Source organism: Protopterus annectens, chromosome 4.part1 (genome assembly GCF_019279795.1).
Source record: "Protopterus annectens isolate FY-2018-M chromosome 4.part1, PAN1.0, whole genome shotgun sequence".
NCBI classification, from domain to species: Eukaryota; Metazoa; Chordata; order Ceratodontiformes; family Protopteridae; genus Protopterus; species Protopterus annectens.
The window spans coordinates 209,164,118-209,191,058 of record NC_056734.1 but is presented as its reverse complement, the minus strand read 5'-3'; the positions used below and the strand labels follow the sequence as shown (position 1 = coordinate 209,191,058).

The window sequence follows — 26,941 nt, the reverse complement described above, 5'->3', positions numbered from 1 at the left end:
ATTATGAGTATTTTTATCATGAATTCAAAAACAATTGAGCTATGATCAGATATAGGACATGAAATGATTTTGGAATTAATTAAATCTGTTACCATCTGGTTAGAAATAAAGACCCTATCTATTTTTGAATAAGTTTTGTATCTGTTAGAAAAAAGGTGTATGGTAATGATTTTGACTCTATCTGATTATTAATATCATTCAAATGATAAGAATTAGCAAAATCATTTAAATGTTTTGCATTAGATGTAATTCTTCTTTTCTTTATAGTGGTAGTATCACTTTCATGTAGTATACAATTAAAATCACCAGCTAAAATAATATCCCCTATAGAGAATGATATGATCTTATCAATATGATGTTTCACTGTATTAATACCAATTCCAGGTATCCAGTATACATTAATTAAAGTGTAAGTCTTCCCATTAATTTGTATTGTAACCATACAAAACATTCCTTTGTCATCCTGATAAGACTTAATGGTTTTAGGAATGGGCATACTTTTATTCCATAAAATAGCCACTCCTCTTTTTTCTGAGTGTGCTCTGAACTAACCAATACTGCATACTTATTAGTGGCTAGTTTATCAATATCTTTTTTCAAGAGATGGGTTTCTTGCAGGAAGACTAGATTGGCCTTGTGTAGATTAATGTATCTTATTAGGCTTGCCCTTTTACACGGATTATTCAATCCATTAATGTTTAAAGAAATTCCTTTTAAAGATGTCATTTGGCATTTTTAAAACTCAAGAATCTTATGATCGAAATAACAAATAACAAGATAAATAATGTTACATCTCCTCTTTTAGGTGTACCTTTAAATATAGCTGTATTTATTAAATCTCTTATGGGATTTTGTATAGGATTCAATTTTGTTTGTAGTGACAATGAGTGTACAAAATATATTGTGGATGTCAAAACTATATACATATAACAATGAACAAGTGAAAATAATGTAAGGATTAAACCTTGCATCCCGCCTGGAGTTGAAAACTCCAACTTAGAGCAGTATTTACTACTCAAGTTAACCCCCTACCCTAAGCAGCAGTACCTCAGCTACCACCTTATCAATTTAATACTAGTTATATTTAACAGAGGTTAACAGTTTTCAATTCAATTATCTATCAAGACAAAACTACACATTTGGTAAAACAGCATCATATAAACTAAAATAAACTTTTTTTTTTTTTTTTTTTTTTTTTTTTTTTTAAAAACTGTTCATACTATTATATAGATCTATGTAATATATAACACTTGAATTCTAATAGCATTCAAATAATCTTAATGTTAGAAATCAAGAGGAGAGAAAATTATGTTCTAACATTCATTTAAATCAAAAACTTTGGCTAATATGATTCAGACATTACATGCATTAAGATGCATCTATTTTCTGTCATGTGAATTCTATCAACAGCTTCCAAAAAATTCTTGAATTGTTTGTATATGAGCATTTACTTAAACTCATTATTGTCAATAGAGTAAAATATTGTATTCATAAAAATTATTATAAATCATATTGCATAGTTATGCAGATTCTCAGAAACACCTGCGTTATTACCTAAAAAAAAAAAAAAAAAAGCCATCACACACATAAACACAGACACACACACATACATATACACACACACACACACACACACACACACACACACACACACACACACACACACACACATACATATACACATACACATATATACATAGATACACACACACACACACACACACACACACACACACACACATATATATATATATATATATATATATCTGATCTCACTGAGTTGTGTGTTAGTAGAGCACTATCCTACTTGCTGTCCCTAGAATAAATCTGTCTGCTTTATACAAAATAATGCACAGCAAACACATATTAGTAACCAGATTTTACAATCATGCTAACCTACTGCTTTAAAATATATCACATGACATTTCTTCCAGAATAGAGTTATAAGATTATTTATGCTTGCCAATCAGATGAATTAAATGAGTTATAGTAAAGTATATGTTTGGGACACAAGTTTTTAACACAGATTATTATGCTATTGTTAAGTAGATTTTCAAAAACATTTAAATAAATGTTTCATTTTCTATGCCTTCTAAAATAAGATATTTACTTGCTACAAGAAACTACATCATCCAAACTCATCATAACTGACATATTTTATGAATAGAATATTTTTCCTGAATCTGTGGTGTGTCAGTGTGATAACCTTGTCAATGTTTATACTAACTGCTTTCAGTTTCTCTGTGAAAATTCTGTGAGTGAAGCTTCTGAGGAAACTCATGGACACTATGCATGAGACAGCCCACATCCCAGATTGTCTCCCTTAACATTTTTGGCGGAAACTTATTAAAACTTGTGGCAAACATTCATTTTGTCAATAGAGTAAAATATTGTATTCATAGAAATTATTATAAATCATATTGGATAGTTATGCAGATTCTCAGAAAAAAAGCCATCACACTCACACACACACACATACATACACACACACACACACACACACATATATATATATATATATATATATATATATATATATATATCTGATCTCACTGAGTTGTGTGTTAGTAGAGCACTATCCTACTTGCTGTCCCTAGAATAAATCTGTCTGCTTTATACAAAATAATGCACAGCAAACACATATTGGTAACCAGATTTTACAATCATGCTAACCTACTGCTTTAAAATATATCACATGACATTTCTTCCAGAATAGAGTTATAAGATTATTTATGTTTGTCAATCAGATGAATTAAATGAGTTATAGTAAAGTATATGTTTGGAACACAAATTTTTAACACATATTATTATGCTGCTGTTAAGTAGATTTTCAAAAACATTTAAATAAATGTTTCATTTTTTATGCCTTCTAAAATAAGACATTTACTTACTACAAGAAACTACATCATTTAAACTCATTATAACTGACATATTTTATGAACAGAGTATTTTTCCTGAATCTGTGGTGTGTCAGTGTGATAACCTGGTCAATGTTTATACTAACTGCTTTCAGTTTCTCTGTGAGAATTCTGTGATTTGAAGATTCTGAGGTAACTCAAGGACATTGTGCATAAGACAGCCCACATCCCAGATTGTCTCTCTTAACATTTTGGCGGAAACTTATTAAAAACTAGTGACAAACATTCATTTAGCAGTGTAAATGCATCTAAACATGACAGAACCTCCACAATGTATTCCACAGATCATCACAGCCTCTATGCAAGTGAAATTAAACTCAAAATTACCAACAAGCAATAAAACTCAGCATTCTTCTCCCAACTCAATTTTCATACAAATCCTATTATTCACTGTGCCCACACAGTCTAAAGCATTTCTATATATTAATAAAGAAAAGAAAAGAGAGTAGAAAATAAAAGGGAGTGAGGCAGAAATAAAAAAATGTAAGAGAAAGCTGTAAGAAGTATATACAATGGAATGTTACTTACTGTTTATATTAATAGAGTTAAAAATAAAACATATTATTTACTCTTATTTAGTTCTGATTATTATTAGTTAAAGCATGACAGATTATTTACAAACAAGCATAAGCAGTATAATCAAGAAAGTATAATTAGAAATAGCATTTGAAGAACTTATAAACTTTTACAAGAAATAAATATGTTATTATTCTATTAATGATATTTTCATTACTGTTCTCTCCTGCCCTCCCCACCCTTTACCCACTACATAATCTAAATAGAATGTCATTGTTTAAACAAAGAAAATAATAAAAGAAGAAGGAAAAAAAAAGGTAAAGATAAAAAATGTATCAAATTACTAACCTTACTTTTTCAGAAAGAAAAACAAATCGAGTCACAGCCTGCCATTAAATCCTCAGGCATTTTGACTGGTTATGAAACAAAACATTTCTTTGCACATAGAGAATAACTTTGATTAAATCTTTTCCAAAATATTTGTGGCTTTCTGGAAATGCAGGAACTATATTCAAAAGATTAATAATGAACTAAAATGATGAGAGAGAAAAACATATAACAAATCATTTGTTTTTAGTCTCTTCTTCTTCTCTGAAGTCTTCCAGGAAGCTTCAGTTGCCAATCTCTTTAATGAAGAACTAGCCCATTCCATTTCTTCTATTTTATCCAAAATCCTTTTTTCTTTGACAAACAGTAAAGCAGAGTCTAAATCATCAAGACCTTAGGACCATCAGGAAGGAAGATTTTAAGCTTGGCAGGAAACAGAAGGTATGTTTTAAACTGTGCTTTTTTAAGCTCCCTTATTAGTGGCAGAAAAACTTTTCTTTTAGCAATTACCATGGAAGAATAGTCATTGTCAAAATGCACAGTTGTCTCATTAAACTTAACAGGAGCTTTAGCCCAAGCAGATTTAAGAACCATCTCTTTATCAAAAGATGATAGAAATCTAACTATAACTGATCTAGGATAGTTTTTGTTAGAGTTAGTATTAGCTATAGATCTATGTGCTCGTTCGATACCAAAAGAGAATGCTTCTGGTAAATCTAAAGTTTTAGGGAGCCATGTTGTAAAAAAAGAAGTAATATTGTTACCTTCAATATTTTCTGGCAGTCCAAAAATCCTAATGTTATTGCGCCTAGATCTATTTTCCAGGTCATCCAGCTTTGTTTGTAAATGTGTATTTTGTTTCAGCAGAAACTCAATGTTGATTTCCTGTTCTTGTATTTTATTTTCCATGTCATTCACAGCTTCTTCTATGCCTGTCATCTGGATCTTCTGTTGTTGCAGGTCCATATGTAACAAGTCTATTTGTTTTGTAGTTTTTTCCTATGAAAGTGTCTATTTTAGTATCCATTTTATCCATCTTAGCAGTAAGTTGCTGGACTATAATTATCAGAGACTGAAGTTCTTTCTTGATGCTGGAGTCTTGAGAATTTGTCTTACTGGAACTCATTTCAGACTGATAAACTGACAGGAAAATTTCCAAAGTAATTTCTGACAGGAATATTATTAAGATTTCCATTCTTTTTTAGATATAGTTCAAGAACTATATAAAACAAACATATTTAGAAAGAAAATTACTTCAAGAATTAAATTTTTAAGTAATTAATTCCTGTCAATGTAATGAAATTGGTGGAGCTGAAGAAATCTGCTGCTATCCTGTGTTCATCCTTGGCCACGCCCCCAGGTTTCCAGAATTTTGAGTACCCGGTTGTTGGAGGGAGGGTGTAGAGATAATATGTGGTGGAGTCTGTGGGTGTTTGTGTTATGGGGTTATGGCCATTGCAGATTCTGAAATCTGCTGTATTGGCAGAAGTATGGACTGATTAAATTTTTCTTTACCTGGTTTATTGAGCAGTACAGATATATTACTTATGTTGCCAGTCTGACTACAGATAAGACCTGGTCAGGATGCCCTCTGAGACTATAGTTCTGGTTAACTCCCTAATATTTTGATTGCCCTAAAATGTATCTGTTTTCATAAATATGTTAGTTATTTGGTAAATTAATGGTAAATCTTTATAGCCTGGAGCTGGTAGGAATGACAGGAGTTTATAACAGCAATAGTAGGGATTTATGTTGATGTAACACAGGTTATCTCTTGGTTTCTACGTTTATAAAGAATAAAATTTTAGAAGTTGTCTTTTTTTCATTATCCCAACTTTATGTATAGCTTTTACACATTTACCTTGGTGAAATTAACAGGGATCACTGTTATGTATTTTACTACTATTTCGTAGTGAGTGGACATGCTGCCCCGAGGTGACAGAAGAGGCAGGTTTTAAGCCTTTCTTATTCTAAATGTTGGGGTTGATGTTAAAAAGGGGGGTTAGTGATAAGGTGTTTGCAGTTTTGTAAAGGCAAGCTCCTTAACTTGTTTTCTTTTGCTTCAAAACTGATGTTAATAAACACTGCTTTGATTACCTGCAAGTTTGAATAACACTAGTTTAAATGGGTGACAAAAGATAGAGAAGATGAAATGGAGTGAAGAAGAGAAAAGGGAAGTAATAAAAAAAAAATCATAGTTTTTGGCCTTTGCCACACTTTTATTTATGGCTTTGCCCAGATGATGCTCTAGGAAGGGAGAGGTGGTGCTTACATACTGGACTTTGCTACGGAGTCCCCATACTGGTCAACTAGTTTAAAGTTGGAGGTAAGGGAGGTGGTTTTAGTGACATTGCTTTTGCCATATAGATGAAAGGTGAGTCTCACATAGTTAATTTTTCCATATTGTCCCTGCGAGGGTAATGTTAGGGGGCAATTTGGCAAAGCATTCTCCTTTAACATGGCTGTTGTTACTGGCTTCGTAACTTGCTGTATTATCAGAAACATGGAGTGATTTAAAATTTTCTTTACTAATTCTCCTTTCTTTTTTAAGATTATCCCAACAACCAAGTAACACAGATGGCATTCACAGCCTCATATGGCTTGCACCTGTCACCCCTGGGTTTCCGGATATTGGCAAAGGCTCTTGCCACCCCATAGTGCCTTTTTTAGACAAGGCTCAAATTCTAAACCCACCGCCCTAGAAAACAATAATGGAAAAAAACTAAGGGTAATGCTGCTCAATGCCAGAAGTCTAAATCTCAAGATGCACGCCCTCGAAGCCCTCCTCAGTATGGAGAACATCGATGTCTGTGCTGTGACTGAAACCTGGTTCAAGGCTCCTGAGACCACCCCGGCACTATCAGGTTTTACCTCATATCATGCGTTCCGGCCCCAAAACCCGGACCGTACCACAAAAGGAGGGGGTGTATCCATATTCATCAAGGATACCCACACCTCCAGGCAGGTGGCAACTCACGAAGCATCAGAGACCATTCAGGTGCAATTAACCATAGGCAAAACTGCTCTACAGTTTGTAGCATGTTACAGGCCAGCCTTTCAAACTCAGGAACCCCACACAGCCTTCCTGAACACACTGGAGAGTATAAATGTCTCTCCAAACACCATCATATTGGGTGACTTCAACTACCCAAACATAGACTGGGAACATTACTCAAGCCCCAATACCCTAGCCCAAAGGTTCCTGGAGTTCATAAACTCAAATGCTATGGAACAACTTGTCACCATTCCCACAAGAGGTGAAAATATACTAGACCTGATCATCACAAACATGGGGACAAAATGCTCCACACCGGAAGTATATCCCTCATTGGTGAGATCAGACCATAAACTAATCTCACTGGAGATCCACATCCTGCCCCCACCCCCAACAAAAAAGACCACAGTGAAGAACTTCTCAAAAGCCAACTTCACACTTCTTAAGACTGGTGTGGTATCCTTCAAGGCCCCTGAGCCATCAGAAACCACAACCCACACTGCTGAATCCCTTACAAATGCTTTCTACGAGCACCTCCAGGATTGCATGGATCAAGCCATCCCAAATAAAATCAAGACCCTTTCCACCAAAGGCAAGCGCCCGATCTGGTGGACCCCAGCCATAAACAAACTTTACAACAAGAGGAGAAAGCTACTACAAGATAGAGCAAAATCCCTAAAAGGGAAGACATCTCTGATCAATACTAGTGAAAAACTACGATCACTCATAAAATCATCCAAGGCCAACTTTGAGAGAAAAATCGCCAAGGACTCAAAAGACAATCATCAGGCCTTCTTTAGCTATGTTAGAAATCTGGGTGGAAACTCCCAGATATGCTCAGAATTAGTCCAAAATGATACAAAAATCACTGAACCCACAGGCATTGCAAACATACTGGCAGACAGGTTCAGTGAAAATTTCTCCCCTCCCTCCCCACCAAAAGGAGAAATATCTATCCCAGCAGAGTGTAGCCTCCCAATCATCTCAAATGCTCAGGTGAGAGCTGCTCTCTCTAAAGCTAAAAACACAGCATCAATGGGACCGGATGGTGTCCCCAGCTGTGTGCTACACGAACTCAACGAGGAACTAAACCCACACATAAGGCTGCTGTTTAATCTTAGCCTTACCACAGGATACGTACCCAAAGAGTGGCGTACGGCAACTGTGGTCCCACTCCACAAAGGCAGTGCTTCTATGGACCCTGGTAATTACCGCCCCATAAGCTTAACAAGCCTGGTCTGCAAAGCTATGGAGAGGGTCATAATGGAACTCATAAATAAAGACATAGGGGACCTACAGACATTGGATCCTACCCAATTCGGCTTTGGCAAGGGCAGATCATGCCTCTTGAACTTGGTCGACTTTTTTGAAACAGTCACCAAGGCCATTGATGAGGGTAAGGCAGTTCACACAGCCTACCTTGACCTTGCAAAAGCTTTCGACACAATACCTCACTCGGGTATCATAGAAAAGCTCACCAGCTTAAATGTAAACTCATATGTCACAAGATGGGTTGCAAACTGGCTCAAGGACAGAACCCAAATGGTTAGAGTTGCTGGTGCCATGTCAGACTCCAAGCCAGTCACAAGCGGTGTCCCACAGGGCTCAGTCCTGGGCCCCCTCTTGTTCGGCATCTACTTTTCAGAAGTGCAGACAAACATAGGAGGATTGTGGCTGACAAAGTTTGCAGATGACTGCAAACTGGGCGCCATAGTTGAAAATCCATCAGACACAGATATCCTTCAGAGAGGTCTCATAGAAACAGATAACTGGTGCCAGAGCCATGGCCTTAAGCTAAACGCCAAAAAATGTATAGTCATACACTTTGGTAAAAACAAGGTAACCCCAAGTTACCACATAGGTGGCAGTCCATTAAGCACAGAAGAGGTTATCAGGGACCTGGGGACCCAAGTTGACAGTAACCTTTCTTTTGACACTCACATTGCCAAAGTGGTTAGCAGGACCTTCTACATTGCCCACCTGATTATGAAGGGATTCACATCCAGATCAAGGGAGGTCATTGTTCCCCTGTACTCTTCACTTATCAGACCAATGATTGAGTACAATGCCCCATTCGGAATGTATCTTACCCGACACCTGCAGCAATTGGAAAGACCCCAAAAGTTCCTCACCAAAAGGATAAAGGGGCTCAAAAAAGTACAGTTTTGTACCTACCATAAATGTAGATGTTCGAAGATCCACATTGCTGCAGTCCTTACATATGGGTAGTCCGCTGTCCTCGGTCGGCCCGAATACCAAAGTATTAGGCTGACGTCGGTCAAGGCGCTTAAAACTGACATCAGGACGTCAGGGTACAAAAGCGCATGACCGACGTCATTTCCTCAGTCTTTTCTTGCCCCAGATGTCAGAAGGCCCTAACAAGACAGGCCAAAGCCAAAGACCAGCAAAACCCAACCAACCACCCGTGCACTAACCATATTTACAATATGTACAACACAAACCACACCACCACCTTCAACAACAGAGGGGAAGGAGGGAGGGTAAATTGGACTGCAGCAATGTGGATCTTCGAACATCTACATTTATGGTAGGTACAAAACTGTACTATGTTCTTCATCTCACATTGCTGCAGTCCTTACATATGGGTAGAATCCCAAAGCAGAGGTAAGGGAGGATGGCAAAACTATAAAGCACTAGGAGCTGCCAACATGCCTTGTAAAATCGCAGTTGCAAATCCAGCCCTAGATTTAGAGTAAAGTGGAAGGTGGTAATGCTTAGAGAAAGTATGCACTGAACTCCAAGTAGCTGCTTCCAAAATATCTTTAGTAGCCACCCCCCTTAAAAAAGCTGTAGAAGTGGCAGTAGCCCTAGTGGAATGAGGCCTAATCCCAGCTGGAACCTCCTTACCATGATGGGAATAACAGAAAGCAATACAAAAACCAATCCACTTAGAAATAGTTTGTTTTGAAACAGGTTTGCCCTGAGAACCCAAAGCAAAAGAAACAAACAACTGCTGAGACTGCCTGAACCCTTTAGTTCTGCTCAAATAATATCGCAACTGTCTGTGAATATCCAAAGTGTGCAAAATCTTTTCCCCTTTATTTTGGGGGTTTGCATAAAAAGTAGGCAAATGAATAGTTTGGTTTAAAGCCACACTAGAAACCACTTTAGGCATAAAAGAAGGGTTAGTACGCAAAGACACCCTATCCTTGTGGAAAATTAAGAAAGGCTCAACTACCATAAGGGCCTGTAATTCAGAAACCCTTCTCGCAGAGGTAATGGCCAACAAAAAAGCAGCCTTCCAAGATAAATATTTCAACTCTGCCGATGCTGCAGGCTCAAAAGGTTGTAGAGTGAGTTTCTCCAACACAAAATTGAGATCCCAAGCAGGAGTAGGAGCTCTACGTGGGGGTCTTATATTCTTTGCCCCTCTAAGGAATTGCTTAAACAAAGGCTGAGAAAATAATGGTGGGTCACAGTCATAGTGAGCAGAGATTGCTGCAGCATGAACCTTTATAGAGGAGAAGGACAAACCTTTGTCCAATAACTCAGTAAGGTATTGAAGCGCCACACTTAAATTAGGTTTAGAAACATCAAAGTCCTTTGCTGTACTCCAAAATAAAAATCTCCTCCATTTATCTGCGTACACTTTCCTTGTACTAGGCCTTCTGGCCTCCAAAATAACATTCAAAACTTGCTGTGGAAGCTGAGACCCTCCAGGGTTTAAACCAGAATATGCCAGGCTGTCAGATGTAGAGAATGAAGTTTGACATTGAGTAAATGACCGTTCTCCTGAGACAGCAGGTGAGGAATCGAAGGCAAAGGCCATGGAGGCTCCTGTACCAGACTTCTCAGTAATGGGTACCAGTGCTGTCGAGGCCAATCTGGAGCTATTAAAATCATGTTTGGCTTGTCCTGTCTGACCTTCAGCAGTACCTTTGGGAGGAGAGGCAGAGGTGGAAAGGCATACACGTGAAGATTGCTCCAATTGAATGAGAGAGCATCCACTTTCCAAGCTGAGGGATGAAACCTTTTTGTGCAAAACTTTGGCAGCTGGTAATTTAGTGGAGAAGCGAACAGATCTATGTCTGGAGTTCCCCATAACACTGTCAACCTCTGGAATACATGAGGATCCAATTTCCACTTGTGGGGATCCATAATTTGTCTGCTCAACACATCTGCTAAGGAGTTCTGTGCTCCTGGCAGAAACCTTGCCTGAAGATTTAGCTGTAAACTGAGAGCAGTCTCCCACAAAATCATTGCTTGTCTGCATAGAGGATAAGAATCGTTCCCCTTGCTTGTTGATGTACCACATGACAGTTGTGTTGTCTGTTTGAATCAACACCTGCCCTGGAAGAAGTAAATCCTTGAAAGCTATCAATGCAAATTGGACTGCTAACATCTCCTTCAAGTTGATATGTAGATGTTGAAGTCTGGCAGGCCACGTGTCTTGTATCCATTTTCCATTTAGATGAGCTCCCAAGCTTTGTCTGAGGCATCTGTCGTTAAAATCTGACTCGCCTCTGGCCGGGTCACAGAGAGTCCCTTGTTTAGGTGACATTCCTGAGCCCACCACAAAAATTCCTTTTGAATGCAAGGTATTATTTGAATGACAGTGTCCAAATCTTGGCAGTGCTGTGTCCATACATTCTTGAGATACCATTGTAGCTTCCTCATATGCAGTTTGGCATTGGGAAGTACCAGAATACAAGATGCCATGAACCCCAAGGCTTGAAGGACTGTCCTTGCAGTCAGCCTGGACTGGTGAGACAACTGGTGGAAGTAAAGAGAAAGATTCTTTTGTTTGTCCGGGGTCAAAAAGGCCATCTGGGATGCTGTATTCAGTCTCACACCCAGAAAGCACATGTCCTGAGAGGGTACTAGACTGGACTTTATTTCGTTCACAGAATACCCCAGGCATCTTAACACTGCCATCACATACTGTAAATGATGAAGAAGTTCGTCCTTTTCTTGGGCCAGTATCAGGCAATCGTCCAAATAAGGATAGATCTGTATTCCTCTTAGCCTGAAGAAAGCTACCACTGGAGCCAGAACCTTCGTGAACACTCTGGGCGCAGTAGATAAGCCAAAGGGCAATGCAGAGAACTGATAATGTGAAGTCCCAGCCCGAAACGCAGATACTTCCTGCAACTGGGCCTGATAGGAACATGAAGGTAAGCCTCTTTGAGATCCAGAGTCACCATCCAGTGATCTTTGCCCAGCAGAGGTAAAAGCTGTTGTAACGTTAACATTTTGAACTTGGGAATGTCCAGATATGTGTTGAGGATGGATAAATCCAAAATTGGTCTCCACGTGTTTCCTTTCTTTGGAACTAGAAACAGGCGAGAATAAAATCCTAGGCCCACTTCTGGCAGAGGAACCGTTTGTATGGCCCCTATTTGAAGTAGTAAAGAAATTTGCTTTGAGCCTCTAGTCTTTGCTGAGGAGGAACGTCCGGCATGCCCTTGAAAGGAGGCAAGGTATGGAAATAAAACTTGTAACCCTGGTGTATGATATCCAATACCCATTTGTCTTGGGTAATCAACATCCAATTTTCCTTGAAGAGTGCTAACCTTCCTCCCAAAGGTGCTGCCAGGCAAGAAGGATCTGGCAGCTGAAAAGTAGGTCATTGGGCCTGTTTACGAAAGGACTGGCCCCTGCCCTCACCCGAAGATTGTGCAGGTGAACTCCTGTTCTAGGCCTGAAAGAACTCTGAGCTCTGCCCCTACCATGTCTAGATCTACCCCTAGACTGAGAATCATAAGAAGGATCGTCCACCCCTTAGCAGGCCAATTCCTACTAAACTTCGGAGGCTGAACTTGCAAAAAATCCTTAACAGCCTGCATAGACTTAGCCTTGTCTTCCATTTTCTTCAAGACTGATTCCACAGGTGAACCAAACAACACATCAGACTGCAAAGGAGCATCCAAAATCCTAGTCTTAACATGGTCAGATAAATTCTGATCCTTTAACCAGGCGTGCCTGCGAAGAACTGAGCCAGTGGCAGCCACCCTAGACGAGGCCTGCACAGCATCAAAACCACACTGTAATGAATGCTTACCCACTTGTTCAGAGACATGCACCAAATCTTGCAACTCTTTACACTCAATGCCTTCCGCCAGAGCATCCACCTTAGACTTCAAATGAGAAAGAAGAAAGTTTTGATATTTCAACATATGAAACTGGCAATTCAAAGCCCTCATAGCTAAGGTAGAAGATGTATAGACCTTCTTTCCCCATCTATCCAAAGCTCTGGCTTCTTTATCTGGAGGAACCGGATTTTTTACAACAGAGGCCTTGAACCCCTTAGGTCCCTGACTAATCGTTTCTGGGTCCGCCCTAGGACTCTTATAAAGATATTTATGAGCCTCAGGCACCCTGTAATACCTATCCGGTTTAACAGGAGCAGGAGGCAGAGAATCAGGATTAAGTGAAGCCTCTGCAAACACATCTTCCACAACATCCAGAACAGGGGGTATAGCCAAGGGCCTATGCTGGGGTAACAGCAAAAACTCCCTAAGCCTTTTCCTAGAATCAGAGAAGTCCTGACCTTCCCACTTAAAATGTTCCCTCATAGAATGAAGTGTCTCTGAAAAAGAAAAATCCTCTGGAGGAGAAGCAGAAGGAGTGGAATCATCTGCATCAGAATCAGAATAAGGAGAATACTCCTGCAAGTCTTCAGCTGAAGACTCTGAAATATCCGATGCCTGCTCAAAACTTCCCAACTCTGGCTCCACCCTAGGCCTCTTATCAGGAGGGGGCATAGAACCTCTAATCAGAGTAATTAAATCTTCTGCCATTTTAAGCATGTGCTTCTTAGGCACAGACCCTGCTGAACTAGGAGTGACACCAACAGAAGCTGAAACTGGCCTGCCTCTGGGAGAAGCCTTGGAAACAGAAGGAGAAGGCCTAACCACCCTAGGAAGGGAGGGGAGTACAGTAACTTGGGAAGCCCCTTCAGCCTGACCTGCCTCCTGAGAGACCACCTCCTGCAAAATCAAAGTCTCCCCCTGAGACTCCAGAGAAGTCTCCGTCGGAACCACCGGTTCCACTGAAGCCTCTAAAGAACCGGCGGCCGGAACGGACGACTCATCATGCCTGGGTTTAACTGTTTTGTCTTTGCACTTCTTCGCAGAAGCGGGCGCCGGAGAATCCGGCGGCATATTATAATTGCACCGCTTCCCAAAGACCAGCCTAGCACAATCCAACCTTCGCTTAATAGTGCGTTTATTGAACCTAGCACAAAAGCGACACCCAACAACGTCGTGCTCAGGCCCCAAACAAGGAATACACAAAGAATGATAATCCCTATGCGGTATCTGTTTCCCACAAGAAATACAGTTATTCACTTTTTCTGACATCCGGTAAAACACTGAGGCAAGAAAAAAACAAAATAATCCCTAACGGGGTACTTAGCCAACTTGGATTCGGTCTGAAACTCCGAATTCGAAAAATTTCAGAACGCCGAACGGCACTTGCAACGCTGCTTCTGCATCAGACCATGCGGCAAAAAAGACTGAGGAAATGACGTCGGTCATGCGCTTTTGTACCCTGACGTCCTGATGTCAGTTTTAAGTGCCTTGACCGACGTCAGCCTAATACTTTGGTATTCGGGCTGACCGAGGACAGCGGACTACCCATATGTAAGGACTGCAGCAATGTGAGATGAAGAACATTATGCCATATGCTGCCCGACTGAAGAAACTCCAGCTCTATTCAGTCGCATACTGTCTGCTCAGAGGTGACCTGTGCCTGACATACAAGGCCATGTCCAACCCGGAATTAATGGACATGCTCCACCTCAAAAAATCCAAATCCACCAGAGCCACAAGAGCAAGAGACTTAAACCTCAACACGGATATAAATAGGACGTGCTGGAGGGACAGATTCATCACCCAGAGACTCCCTATGCTGTGGAACAGAATCCCGGTCCATGTGAGACAGAGCACCTCGCTGGCACTGTTCAAGAGGAATCTTGACCAGTGGATGGGAGATCGTAGGTTTACCCCGGGGATCATCTCTGTATCACTGCTGGACAGAGGCATGGCAAACTAATGGGTATAGTATTCTTCAACCTAAGGGGTGGTGAAAGCCACACAACTCTGGCTAGCCTTATAAATGCCCTAGGGCAGATAGCCTAGTATGAACCTATGAACCTATGAACCTATGTTGCATTAGGGATGCTTGTACTACAAAGCAGCTCAATGGGAAAGCTGTCAAGTCTATTAGCATTGGTTACATGTGTGCTGAAAATTGCAATGTTTTCTCTTTCCTTCTTCTGTAGGACAAGAGGCGCTGAGTGGAACTCAGGTGATGGTCAGAAGGAAGGAGGCCCAAGAGGTGACCCATTGGGATGGATTTCTGGCTTCCCATCCAGCTGTTTGGTTGAAACTCTGTTGTTCTATATTATGTTGGTTAGTGTGCCTCATTTGGAGATGGAAGGTTAAGAGCTAAACAGATGGTTTTACAATATAAGCTAGCATGGAGGTGTTGGAGCTGGCGTGGTGTACATAGATGTGAGTAGCTGTGGTACATGCCTTCCTGGGTTGGCAGGATAGGTTGCCCTTGAAGATGTCTGGGAATGTGTGTTAATGATTTACATGTCTTTCTCTTTCTTGCAGATGCAGTCTTGGAATGCTGTGGCTATAATCTGGAATAGGTGGTTATAAGGTGGAGCTTTCTCTTTACATATTAGAGGGTTTAATTTTGTCTTTTTCTTTGTAGATGGTGGTGTGTTGCATACCAGTTGTGGTGATACACAGTGAATTTGCAGATAATGGAAGCAGTGGCGATCGAGCAGGTTACACATGGGGAGCACAAGTGGGCAACAGTTACTTATGAAATTATGGAGGTACGTAATCGAGTGGGCGTGATTGGTAATCAAAGGGAAAGAGAGTTGAAGGTGTTGGAGCTGTTTCAATGGATGCCGCTGGTGCTTGGGTGTGCACGGGAAGGCCAGAGATGGGCATGTGCTGAGTGACCAGTGGTCAGTACCCTATTTAAATGCCTTTGAAAGGTAATGGATGCTTTATGTGAATTTTGATGGTTGGACTAGTGTATAATGGGATTGTGGATTTTGGTGCTGGCGTGGTGTATAGGGGGTTATGCAAGGAGGTATGTTTGGGTCAAGGTAAGGTAGGACTAGGGGCATGATGGTGCAGGTACCAGTGGCTGTTGCCATTGATGTAATGGTGCATACATGTGCTTGATTGGGGGTGTAATGTAAACAGTTGCTTTCCTGCGGGAAGTAGTTAAAGGTAGTTGATGCTGAGGGGCTGAACGTTCCAGTTGTTGGAGTTGTGTACAAAGGGGTCACAGGGAAATTTATTTTATTCGCTGTTTAGCAAGATATGTCTGGGGCTGAGTAAAGCATGGTTGTGAATAACTTGGTGCGGTTTGAGTCGTGTATCAACCAGTACAGGAGTATGTTGGGGGTTGGGTAAAGTAGGGTAGTGGATCTGTTATGGGGGGGGTCTGGGGAGTTTCCACAGGTGGGGTGGATGCACAGTAAATAAAGGCATAGGAAGTCACTAGGTTACTGATGCTAGGGCCCTTAAAAGTCAGTTTGTCTATATTCATTTTATTTCAGGGGTAGTTACTAGGAGGTAACGTATTATGCTGGGGGCGGCTGGGTTGATGTCTGGTAGATGATATGTTAACAAGTGTCTGTTTTGTATTCATTAAGGTATTTCAAGGTGGGTAGGGTAAGGCCAAGGGAGGATGTTGAGGGCAAGCAAGTTATAGCAGGTTTCATATTTGCTTAGGTGCAGTTTGGAGTTCTTACTGGTGGGAGGAGCGACACCCATTTCAGGAGCAGGGGTAGTTACTAGACTAATGGTTCTAAGGTTTTGATGAACTAGCCCGCCTCAGGTAAGTAAGATTCCTTAATCCAGTGTGCGCTGCATGTTTCACTTACTTAAGAGGGACATGGGTGATTGCTGCCTGTGTCCAAAGGGATATAGGTAGAGCTGTAGGGGGGAATTTACACCTCAGGTTTGGTAATAGGCTATAATAGCACAACAATGGATTTCTTTTTTTCTTTGCTTTAGTTATGGTGAACAATGTTGTTGGGAAAAGAGTGATATATTTATTGGATATATATCCCAACACTGAAGTGTCAAAACTTCAAATGTTATAACATCAAACCCAAAGCCACGAAAGCTGAAAACCTTGAAGACTGAGAACAGAGATTTTTTTTTCCCTGGGGAAAAAAATCACTGTTCCAGTACAAAACGTGAAACACACGATCACTACAAACTATTTCTAATGTGGGGGTGCAAACACCCCCCACATCCCCCCTACTTAAATAAAACAACTCCGAGTTCGCACCACAGTGGAGGAAAGCTGCGGAAACAGCCCACCAAATTCTTTCCCTGGGAAAGAATTCGATGTTCTGCAGCTTCGATATTTTCAGTCTTCGAGGTTTTGGTATTCGAACTTTTCAGAGTTTGAACTTTTGACATACTCCCTATTTATTTATAGAATAGGCCTTTTAATGCATTCATTTGTTTTATTTCGCATGGGTATCAGTTGTATCATGACTCTGTGAGGTGTGGAGGAAATCTTAACAGGTATTTTTTGTTAACACATCTTAAGTTTCATTGATGTTTTGTATGCGGTAGTGGATGCATTTTATGCAGTTGATGAAGGAGATATGCCAGTGGTGGTGCATTCTGTCATTAAGCTGTGATTATGTGTGAATGAAGTATTTACAGTTTTTCTTTTCAGATCCCTTGGAGGTTGTAAATGAAGAAGGGCTGACTGGGTATTACTTGGTAGGTTGAAGGAAGGTGACTTAGGCGAGAGAGTCGAGGATGATGTTGACTGGTGGAGTGGTGTGAAAAGAGTACATGGTGTTCCAGGAAGGCAGCCACATGTGGAATGGTTTGTTATATTTTTTTCCCAATACTTACAACGTAATGGTTTGTTTTGCTTATTTTGGGTGGGGAGCATCAGGAGTGAATTTACACTGTATTATTGGTAGCTGGAGTTTTTTCTTGGATTGGCTCAGGTAGGGTTGCAGCCTTCAGGGGTAGGAGATGAGTGGGTTGCATTGAGTAAGTGGGTTCAGGTGGTGAGTTAGATGGGGTGTCCTTGCATGGGAAGTGTGGCTTTGATTTACCATACTTGAAGGAGAGCAAGGGTATGGTTTATTTTCTACATTCTGGACGGAGTTGACATGTCACTAATCTTGTTTGGACCAGGTGGCATAGGGCAATTTCAAGTTTGGTATATTGCTGGTGGTATTCAAGCATACTGATAGAGCTAAGAGGGGTCAGATTGCTAAAGCTATCATGGGGTGTAAGTGCCTTACTGTTTATAATGGGTAGTTGGTGTTGGCAAAGTGGCTGTTAAATGGCATTTGAAAGTTTTCAGGTTGTTCTACATGTCATTGGGCAAGTAAAAGGGGTTGCTATGGGAAGGATGGTTTCAGTGGTTGGATGTTGAGTATTCCTGCTGCAGTGGTAGGTCATGCCCTGGTAATCATTAGGTAATTGCCAGGGGCTGGTAATGTCCTGGCAATTGTTGTACACCAAATGATGTTTGGCCTTATCCCCTAATGGTGTCTAGATGATGGCAGCTTGGTGGATAGAGGGGTAACATCCTGGTCAGGCTGGTGGGCAGAGAAGACGGGCAGGCTTGCCCTCTTCTGTTCCCCCTCTGGTGTTGGATGGTCAATTCAGTAAGTTGGGAAAGGAACGTGAGCGGTTACGCTGCTTGATAAGTACATAAGCAAGCAAAGGAAGCTGCTTATTGGTTGATGGTATAATGCATTAAATGGTAACGGAAGTGAACTGGTACACTGCTTCATAAGTAAGTGAGTGGAGGTATGGACGCTGCTTACTGATCAGGATGAGCAGGTTTACACTTTCCTGTCCTATGATAATTTTACATGGATATTTCACCTGTATCATGTTTGGTTGAAATGAATGAATATTGGTTAACATTTATGTTTATGGAAATTGAATAAAGGTCGTCAAATGTCATTCAGTGTGATGTGTTTCTTGAAGGGGACTGGGACAAATGAGGTTTGGAACAGACCAATTTGTCCAGGGACATCTTCAAGGGGGGGTAGATAAATAGAGTAGGAGGAATTGGGAGGATAAGGGTAGGATAGGGTTAAATAAGAATGGATGAGGTTTGGGAGGGAGTGATGTAGGGGTAGGGTGGGGCTTAAAGGATGTTAGGCAAGTGTAACTGGAGTAGGAGTCACATTTTGGCATGAACTTGCTACCCGCCCTCTCTACCCCTTTTTATTAGTGGGGATGTAGTTATGTGTAGTTTGGATAGGGCAGAGAAGAGGGGCAAGCTTGCCCTCTTCTGTTCCCCCGCTGTTGTTCGATGGTCAGTTCAATAAGTTGGGAAAGGAAAGTGAGCGGTTACGCTGCTTGATAACTACATAAGCAAGCGGAGGAAGCTGCTTATTGGTTGATGGTATAATGCATTAAATGGTAACGGAAGTGAACAGGTACACTGCTTCACAAGTAAGTGAGTGGAGGTATGGACGCTGCTTACTGATCAGGATGAGCAGGTTTACACTTTCCTGTCCTATGATAATTTTACATGGATATTTCACCTGTATCATGTTTTGTTGAAATGAATGAATATTGGTTAACATTTATATTTATGGAAATTTAATAAAGGTCGTCAAATGTCATTCGATGTGATGTGTTTCTTGAAGGGGGCCGGGACAAAACAGGACATGATAATCTCAAATGCCACGTCACTATGTGCACTCCATTAGGTCACTTTGGTTATACGAAGTAAAAATTATACATAACTGCTTACAATATTACTAGGACATTAGTATAGCATAAAACAATAAACCAAATATTGTGGGTTTTTTCACTTGCCAACTAAACTGTTCCCTTAATTCAGAGAACTGAAACAAAAGCCACAAAAGATTGCAAACATGCAAAGTATCAATCAGTTCAGCACATACAAAAAACTCATTAGATGTAACATTTTACAGAGTGATGTGTTACTACAATCCAAAAATTAAGTCTGTGCCACATGAGAATTTATCTCTAAATATACTAACTCTAACACTGCACAAAACCAGAGAAAAATAAAAAGCAAGAAGAAAAACATATTTTGATTTACTTCAAGTGTCCCGTCCTGAGAGATAGCTGAACTGAAGTGTCAAACATTCAATATTGCATTTAATGTTACAAAATATTCAAGTGCCAAAAAAAATGGTAATTGACAAATAGTAGCATTCCCACATATATATAACTATACCTGTGAATCCTGTATTCATCAAGCCCAAAACAGGCATGGTGCATTCATTGATTTTGAGATCAAATGTTAATAACAGAAGATAGCAAGTGTTGAAGCAATCCACCATCATTCAGACATTGCAGAGCTGATTTATATTATAGTCTAACTTAAAGGTGGTGACATATTAAGTCGTTATTAAAATCAATGTATTCATTACTTTCACAAGAGTTCAGAATAATTAAACATTTAGTTACCCTTGAAATTCCACAGTGTATTTGACTTCCATATTGAGAACAATCACTGGACTCCAAAGCAAGAAATGGTTCATGTTGGTGGAATTCATAGACACATTCTGTGGTGCTGGTATTCTGTTTGTCTCTGCAATTTGCAGAAGAAAAATGGGTTACAGGTGGTAAATTTTGTGTGCAGGCATATACAATGCATGGTACTCTACTGATGTGGATTATAAACATAGCAGATAACTTCTGAAAGGTATTTATAAATCTTTATAATTTGTGACACACTTTTAAATGTCTTTAGTGGAATAAAAACTATGATCCTGCTCACAGACATATAAATTTATCCATTATTATTCTTTAACAGAACTATGGCTAGAGTGGCACAAAATAGCACATTTTAAATACTTTATTTACTAACTTGAGACGATTGTCACCCAGTATGGTTAAATGATGTGCCCAGACTAGTACAGTGAGCAAATGGAGTCTGAAGCAATGAGATTGAGGTCTACAGGATGAAGTTCTTTAGCAGATCATATTGCAGAACCGCTACATTAAAGTGTCAGACTGCATAATTACTACAGATTAGCTGAGAGTTTATCAGCTAGTGTGGCACATTATTTAAAAATATTTATAGCTGCATTTTTAGATGTTTTAATAGTTAAATGTAGCTACAGTTTACTTTATGGATATTCAGGTTTCCTGGACCTAAGCACTTTTTCTAGCATGTCCAGTCTTATAGTCAAAAAGACAAAATTGCAAGTATTGTCTGACTCAGAGAGATAAAGCCATTTCTGTATCTGAAACAATCAGGGTTAATTAGCAGTAAGGACACAGGTGAGCAGTGTTCTCTAGCTCATACATTCTTGGATGGGGGAAGGGCTGCCTAACCTTGCTGCAATAAAGCTCTGCACTGCAAGTGATATTCTGCTTGGTGGGGAGGTTGCACATTTACAGAAGAGACCATGCAACCACTGCAGGAAGCAATTGCAGAGCTTGCAGGGCTGGCATTGGGGGATGGTTATAGCACACTCTCTGTCAGCAGTATAAAGTTGCATCAGTGTCTTTGGCCTCCTCATTGGCTTCAGACATGGGAAGGGTTGAGTGTGGGGAGGTTAAATTGTGAAGGGAGTAACAGCAGCTGATGATCAGCTGCAGTGAGGGGAGAGCGCAGAAAAAAAAAGTACTTGCACTTACTGATCTCACATGCATTTCACCAGAGTCATACTCTATGACCAAACATCAAGAGAAATAGAACAAATTAGAAACACAGATTGAAGATAGTCAGAAATTAAATAATTTTATATTCTTTATTCTGACTACACATTTCTCTACTCTATATAGCACAGTATGGCCATTCTTCATTGTAGATTTATAAATATAATATCAAAACTGTACTCGTAAAATGAGTTTCTCTAGGCTCTTTTTGTGTCCCCATGTTTTTGTGTGCAGATTATTTCTGAGTATAGTTAAATATACATTGCTTCTTAATGCAATGAAACATATCCAGAAGCAATTATTGACATTTGCTGTCTCTATACAATGGATAACAGAAGCAAAATTTACTATGTTAAGAAAAATGGTTAGCCAGTGAATTATGATGCAGACTATAATATTCAAATTAGCATCTTCAGTGTCAGTTGCAGAGTAGGTAGTAGTACACCTACCTTTTGTTCAGGAAGATCAGAAGGTAGCGGGTTCTATTCCCACATCAGGGGTTGGATTCTTTTTTCCAATAACTGCAGTGCAGCATAACCAAGAGCTGCACTCCTGAATGTGCTGTCCTTCAGATGAGACATTAAACTGAGATCTCATCCACCTGATATGGCAGCAATTCAGGCAAATGTAATAACACCTTAGGAGCTTACTGAAAAGAGGAAAAGAAATTCCACAGTGAGCAGCCCAAATTTCCCCAAGCTTTTACAAATGCCACCTCAAGTCTCAATTGAAAAGAGATCAATGGCCTAGTAGGACTAACCTGGTCAACTAAGTGTAATTAAATAAATAAATCTGGTTGATACTTTTGCAGGCAGATATTGCAGCCCATTCACATGTCATCAGAAAACCAAATCGTGAAAATCAGTTAAAATTGATGTAACTTTCACAGAGTTCTGCTGACCATAGAAATCATTATATTTGTGGGATGAAAGGAGGAATAGATTCTGTAATGGAGATGCCTATTTCTGGTTACAACTGATCAATCATGCCTTAATGTTTAATGAGTTCTGGCAAAGCAAACCTAACCCAAAAGTCACATCTATTCTATAAAAGTAGCTATCATGCTGAATCACAACCACAAGCAAATTGTAAGTACTTTAAAGGACGTTAGTACAAAATCCTAGGACAAAAACTATGTTGCAATACTGCAGCATACGCTTCTAAACTCAGTAATTGATAAACAAGCAGATTATTTTCCTGAAAAAAATTCAAGCCTGCATAGTGTTCCCCTGCTGGGTGAGGAAAGTAAACCCATATATATATATTTTTATACACACACATACACACACACACACACACACAAACACACACACACACACACACACACACACACACACACACATATGTGTGTGTGTGTGTGTGTGTGTCTGTGAGTAGTTGGCCTGGTGTTTTTTTCTATGTAAGAGATAGACACTTAAATTATCTACACTGCACATTTCATGTTTTTTAAAAGGTTAAATTGTCTTGAGTGCTACTTACAAGCACAGTAAATTTCCAGACTATCTTTTTCTGAAAAGGTTACAGACCTGCATAAACTAAAGCACTGCTGGTGATTCCCTGCTGGGTGGGAAAAGTAAACCTATATTTTTTGTCTGTGAGTGATAGAAAGTACAGTTTTGTACCTACCATAAATGTAGATGTTCGAGTGTTCACCCTGCTGCAGTCATCACACTTGGGTTATCCTGTCGTCAGGCGGTCCCGCAGTCGGCCGGATTTCCAAAGTCTTGGTCCAGCGTCAGTTGCTATCGCCTCATCCCTGACATCAGTGCGCCAGGGGTACATATATTGCAACCAACGCCATTTTCTTCAGTTTTTCTTGCCCCAGATGTCAGGTGCCCCCAAAAAGGTGATGCAAATTAGTACCATAAGGTGTGAACACCGTACAAACACAAAATCCCTTCAGCTATAAGCAAATACATCAGAAAGGCATAGCAAAGATTTAGCCAGTAGATCAGAGGGGTTGGAGGGAGGGTAACCTGGACTGCAGCAGGGTGAACACTCGAACATCTACATTTTTTGGTAGGTACAAAACTGTACTATGTTCATCGTGTTACCCTGCTGCAGTCATCACACTTGGGTTGAGTCCCAAAGCTAAGGTAGGGTGGAGGCATCATAGAGGGTTAGTGGAGGCAATGAGGCCCTGCAGAACTGCAGTGGCGAAGCCTGCCCTGGATTTAGAATAAAGAGGCAAGTGATAGTGTTTGGTGAAGGTGTGTACAGAACTCCAAGTTGCAGCTTCTAAAATTTCCTTGGTAGGAGCCCCCCTGAGAAAGGCAGTAGAGGTAGCTGTTGCCCTGGTAGAGTGGGATCTAATGGTAGGAGGAACTGGTTTCCCATGATGGGTATAGCAGAATCGTATGCAATGGCCTATCCATTTAGAAATGGTTTGCTTGGATATGGCCCTCCCTTGAGAAGCTGTAGCATAGAAAACAAAGAGCTGGTCAGTTTTTCTGAAAACCTTAGTTTTATCCAAGTAGTAACGAAGTTGCCTGTGAATGTCCAAGGAATGCAGAAGTCTCTCACCTTTGTTCTGTGGATTGGGGAAGAAAGTGGGTAGGTGGATGGTTTGATGTAAAGCTACACTGGAAACCACCTTAGGCATGAATGAAGGATTAGTTCATAGAGAAACTCTGTCTTGATGGAAAATGAGGAAAGGTTCCACTGCCATAAGTGCCTGTAATTCTGAGACTCTCCTAGCAGAAGTTATTGCCAGGAGCAGGGCAGTCTTCCAGGATAAGAACTGAAGGTCTGCAGAAAAAGCTGGTTCAAAGGGAGGTAGCGTTAGTTTTTCCAGAACAAAGTTGAGGTCCCATGTTGGTGTAGGGGCTCTTCTAGGTGGTCTAATGTTTTTTGCCCCTCTGAGGAACTGCCTTAGAAGAGGATTGGAAAATAAAGGTGGATTAGTGTCGTAGTGAGATGATATAGCTGAAGCATGGATTTTAATAGAGGAGAAGGAAAGTCTTTTATGCAACATCTCAGCTAAATACTGCAGAATGTGAGGCATATGAGGCTGAGTTGTGTCTTGGCCTTTAGCTTGGTTCCAAGCACAAAACCTTTTCCATTTGTTCGAGTAAGCCTTCCTGGTGCTTGGCCTCCTGGCCTCTAGAATAACATCCAGTACTGCTTGTGAAAGAGGGGCTGGTGGGATGCTTAACTGATTTGCCATGCAGCCAGGTTTAAGGTCTTGATCTGGCTGTGTAGAATCTGCTTGTCTTGCTGCGTGAGTAAATGAGGAATTTGAGGCAATGTCCATGGTGGGCTGTGAGCCATATTCTTCAATAGCGGGTATCAGTGCTGGCGTGGCCAGTCTGGGGCTATGAGAATCAGTCGAGGTTTCTCCTTTTTGACCTTCAAAAGAACCTTTGTGAGAAGAGGTAATGGAGGAAAGGCATATGCTGTCAGGTTTTTCCAACTGAAGGAGAGAGCGTCCACTTTCCAAGCTTGATGGTGGAATGTCCTTATACAAAATTTTGTCAGCTGGTAGTTTTGAGGACTGGCAAACAGGTCTATATTTGGTAGACCCCATCTTTGAGTTATCATTGTAAATATTTGTGGGTCTAGCTTCCACTCGTGGGGATCTTTGATGTTTCTGCTTAGGTTGTCTGCCAATGTGTTTTTCTGTCCTGGCAGGAATTGAGCCTGTAACTGGACTTGGTAGGCCAGAGCTGTGTTCCATAAGATTATTGCTTGCCTGCAAAGAGGGTAGGAATGTGTGCCCCCTTGTTTGTTTATGTACCACATTACTGTGGTGTTGTCCATCTTTATTGCAAGTTGACTGGCTGTAGTAGATCCTTGAAGGCTGTCAGAGCTTTCTGTACAGCTAGCATCTCTTTTTGGTTTATGTGCAGTTTTCTTTGTTCTGCAGTCCATAGGCCTTGAATGTATTGCCCTGCCATGTGTGCCCCCCAGGCATAGTCTGAAGCATCTGTTGTGATAGTTTGTCTGGGTGGGGGCAAGATGAAAGGCTGACCCTTGTTGAGGTGACATGCCTGTGCCCACCATAGAAATTCCTGTTGAAGACAGGGAATGATAGATATCACTGTGTCCAAGCTGTGGCTGTGTTGAGACCATACGCTTTTTAGGTACCACTGTAATTTCCTCATATGCAGTTTTGTAAATGGTATTATCAGAATGCAAGATGCCATGAAGCCCAAAGCCTGCAGAATTTTCTTGCAGTTAATTGGGTCTTTGTTGCCATTGTCTTGAAATATTGAGTCAGTTGTAATTGCTTGTCTGGTGTAAGATAAGCCTTCTGGGCCATTGTGTCCAAGCTGGCACCCAGGAATGTCATTTTTTGTGAGAGTACTAGTTTTGACTTCTTTTCGTTTACTGTGTACCCCAGACAATTTAGTAGATGCTTCACAAAAGCCAGATGTTGTAAGAGAATGTCTTTTCTTTCTGCTTGGATGAGGCAGTCGTCCAGATATGGATATATTTGAATTCCTCTTTGTCTGCAGTATGCAATTACTGGTGCCAGGCATTTTGTGAATACTCTAGGTGCAGTAGATAAGCCAAAGGGCAGTGCAGAGAATTGATAATGGGTTGAACCTGCAATGAAACGGAGGTATCTTCTGCAACTTTGTCTGATAGGGACATGCAGGTATGCCTCCTTGAGGTCCAACGTTACCAGCCATGCTTCCTTGCCCAACATGGGAAGTAGCTGCTGTAGTGTTAGCATCTTGAATTTGGGAACTTGTAAGTAAGTGTTTAGAATAGGAAGGTCCAGAATTGGTCTCCAAGCATTTTCTTTCCTGGGTACTAGGAAGAGTCTTGAGTAAAATCCTTGGCCTTGCTCTTGAGTTGGTACCCTTTGAATGGCTCTCATGGCCATGAGAGCTGTAATTTGGTTTTGAGCCTCTGCCCTTTGATTTTGTGGCAGGTTTGGCATTCCTCTTTTTATTGGCAAGGTGTGAAAGTGGAATCTGTATCCTCGTAAAATTATGTCTAGGACCCATTTGTCCTTTGTGACCATGTGCCAGTTGTCTGCAAATAGTGCTAGTGTTCCCCCCAAGGGGGCTGACAAAAGAGCTTTGTTTGGCCAGCTGAGGTGCAAGTCATTGAGTTTGCCTTCTGGTGGGTTGAGACCTGTCTTCTCCTCCCTTCTGTGTTGGAGTGCCCAATTGGCGAGGCTTATACTGAGCTTGTGGTTGTCCTCTGCCCCTTGGGCATCTGTATTTACCCCTCTGAGGCCTGTCAGTGGCTGGAAAGGACCAATTGTTTGTTGGCCAATTTCTGCTGAAGCGAGGGGGTTGTACTTGTAGAAAATCTTTGACTGTCTGCATAGATTTTGCCTTATCTTCCATTTTCTTTAAAACTTCTGCTTTAACACCAAAAAGAACATCCTGCTGTAAGGGAGCATCTAATAGTTTTGCTTTAACATGATCAGGCAGACTTTGTTCTTTTAACCAGGCATGCCTACATATAACTGATCCAGTGACAGCTGCTCTGCAGGAGGCCTCTAAAGAATCAAACCCACATTGTAAGGTATGTTTGCCCACCTGCTCGGTGGTGTGCAACAAATCCTGTACTTTTTTAATTTCAGATTGTTG

General features: G+C 40.7%; 1 protein-coding gene across 1 annotated transcript in view; it reads right to left on the bottom strand.

The window, feature by feature from the left end:
* The window catches only part of IL20RB (interleukin 20 receptor subunit beta), a 545,181-nt gene that overhangs the window by 336,890 nt on the left and 181,350 nt on the right, over nucleotides 1-26,941 (bottom strand). The window contains exon 2 of the mRNA XM_044070107.1: nucleotides 20,193-20,316. Coding sequence (XP_043926042.1) covers nucleotides 20,193-20,316 — 124 coding nt within the window. The remainder of the gene's footprint in view (nucleotides 1-20,192; nucleotides 20,317-26,941) is intronic.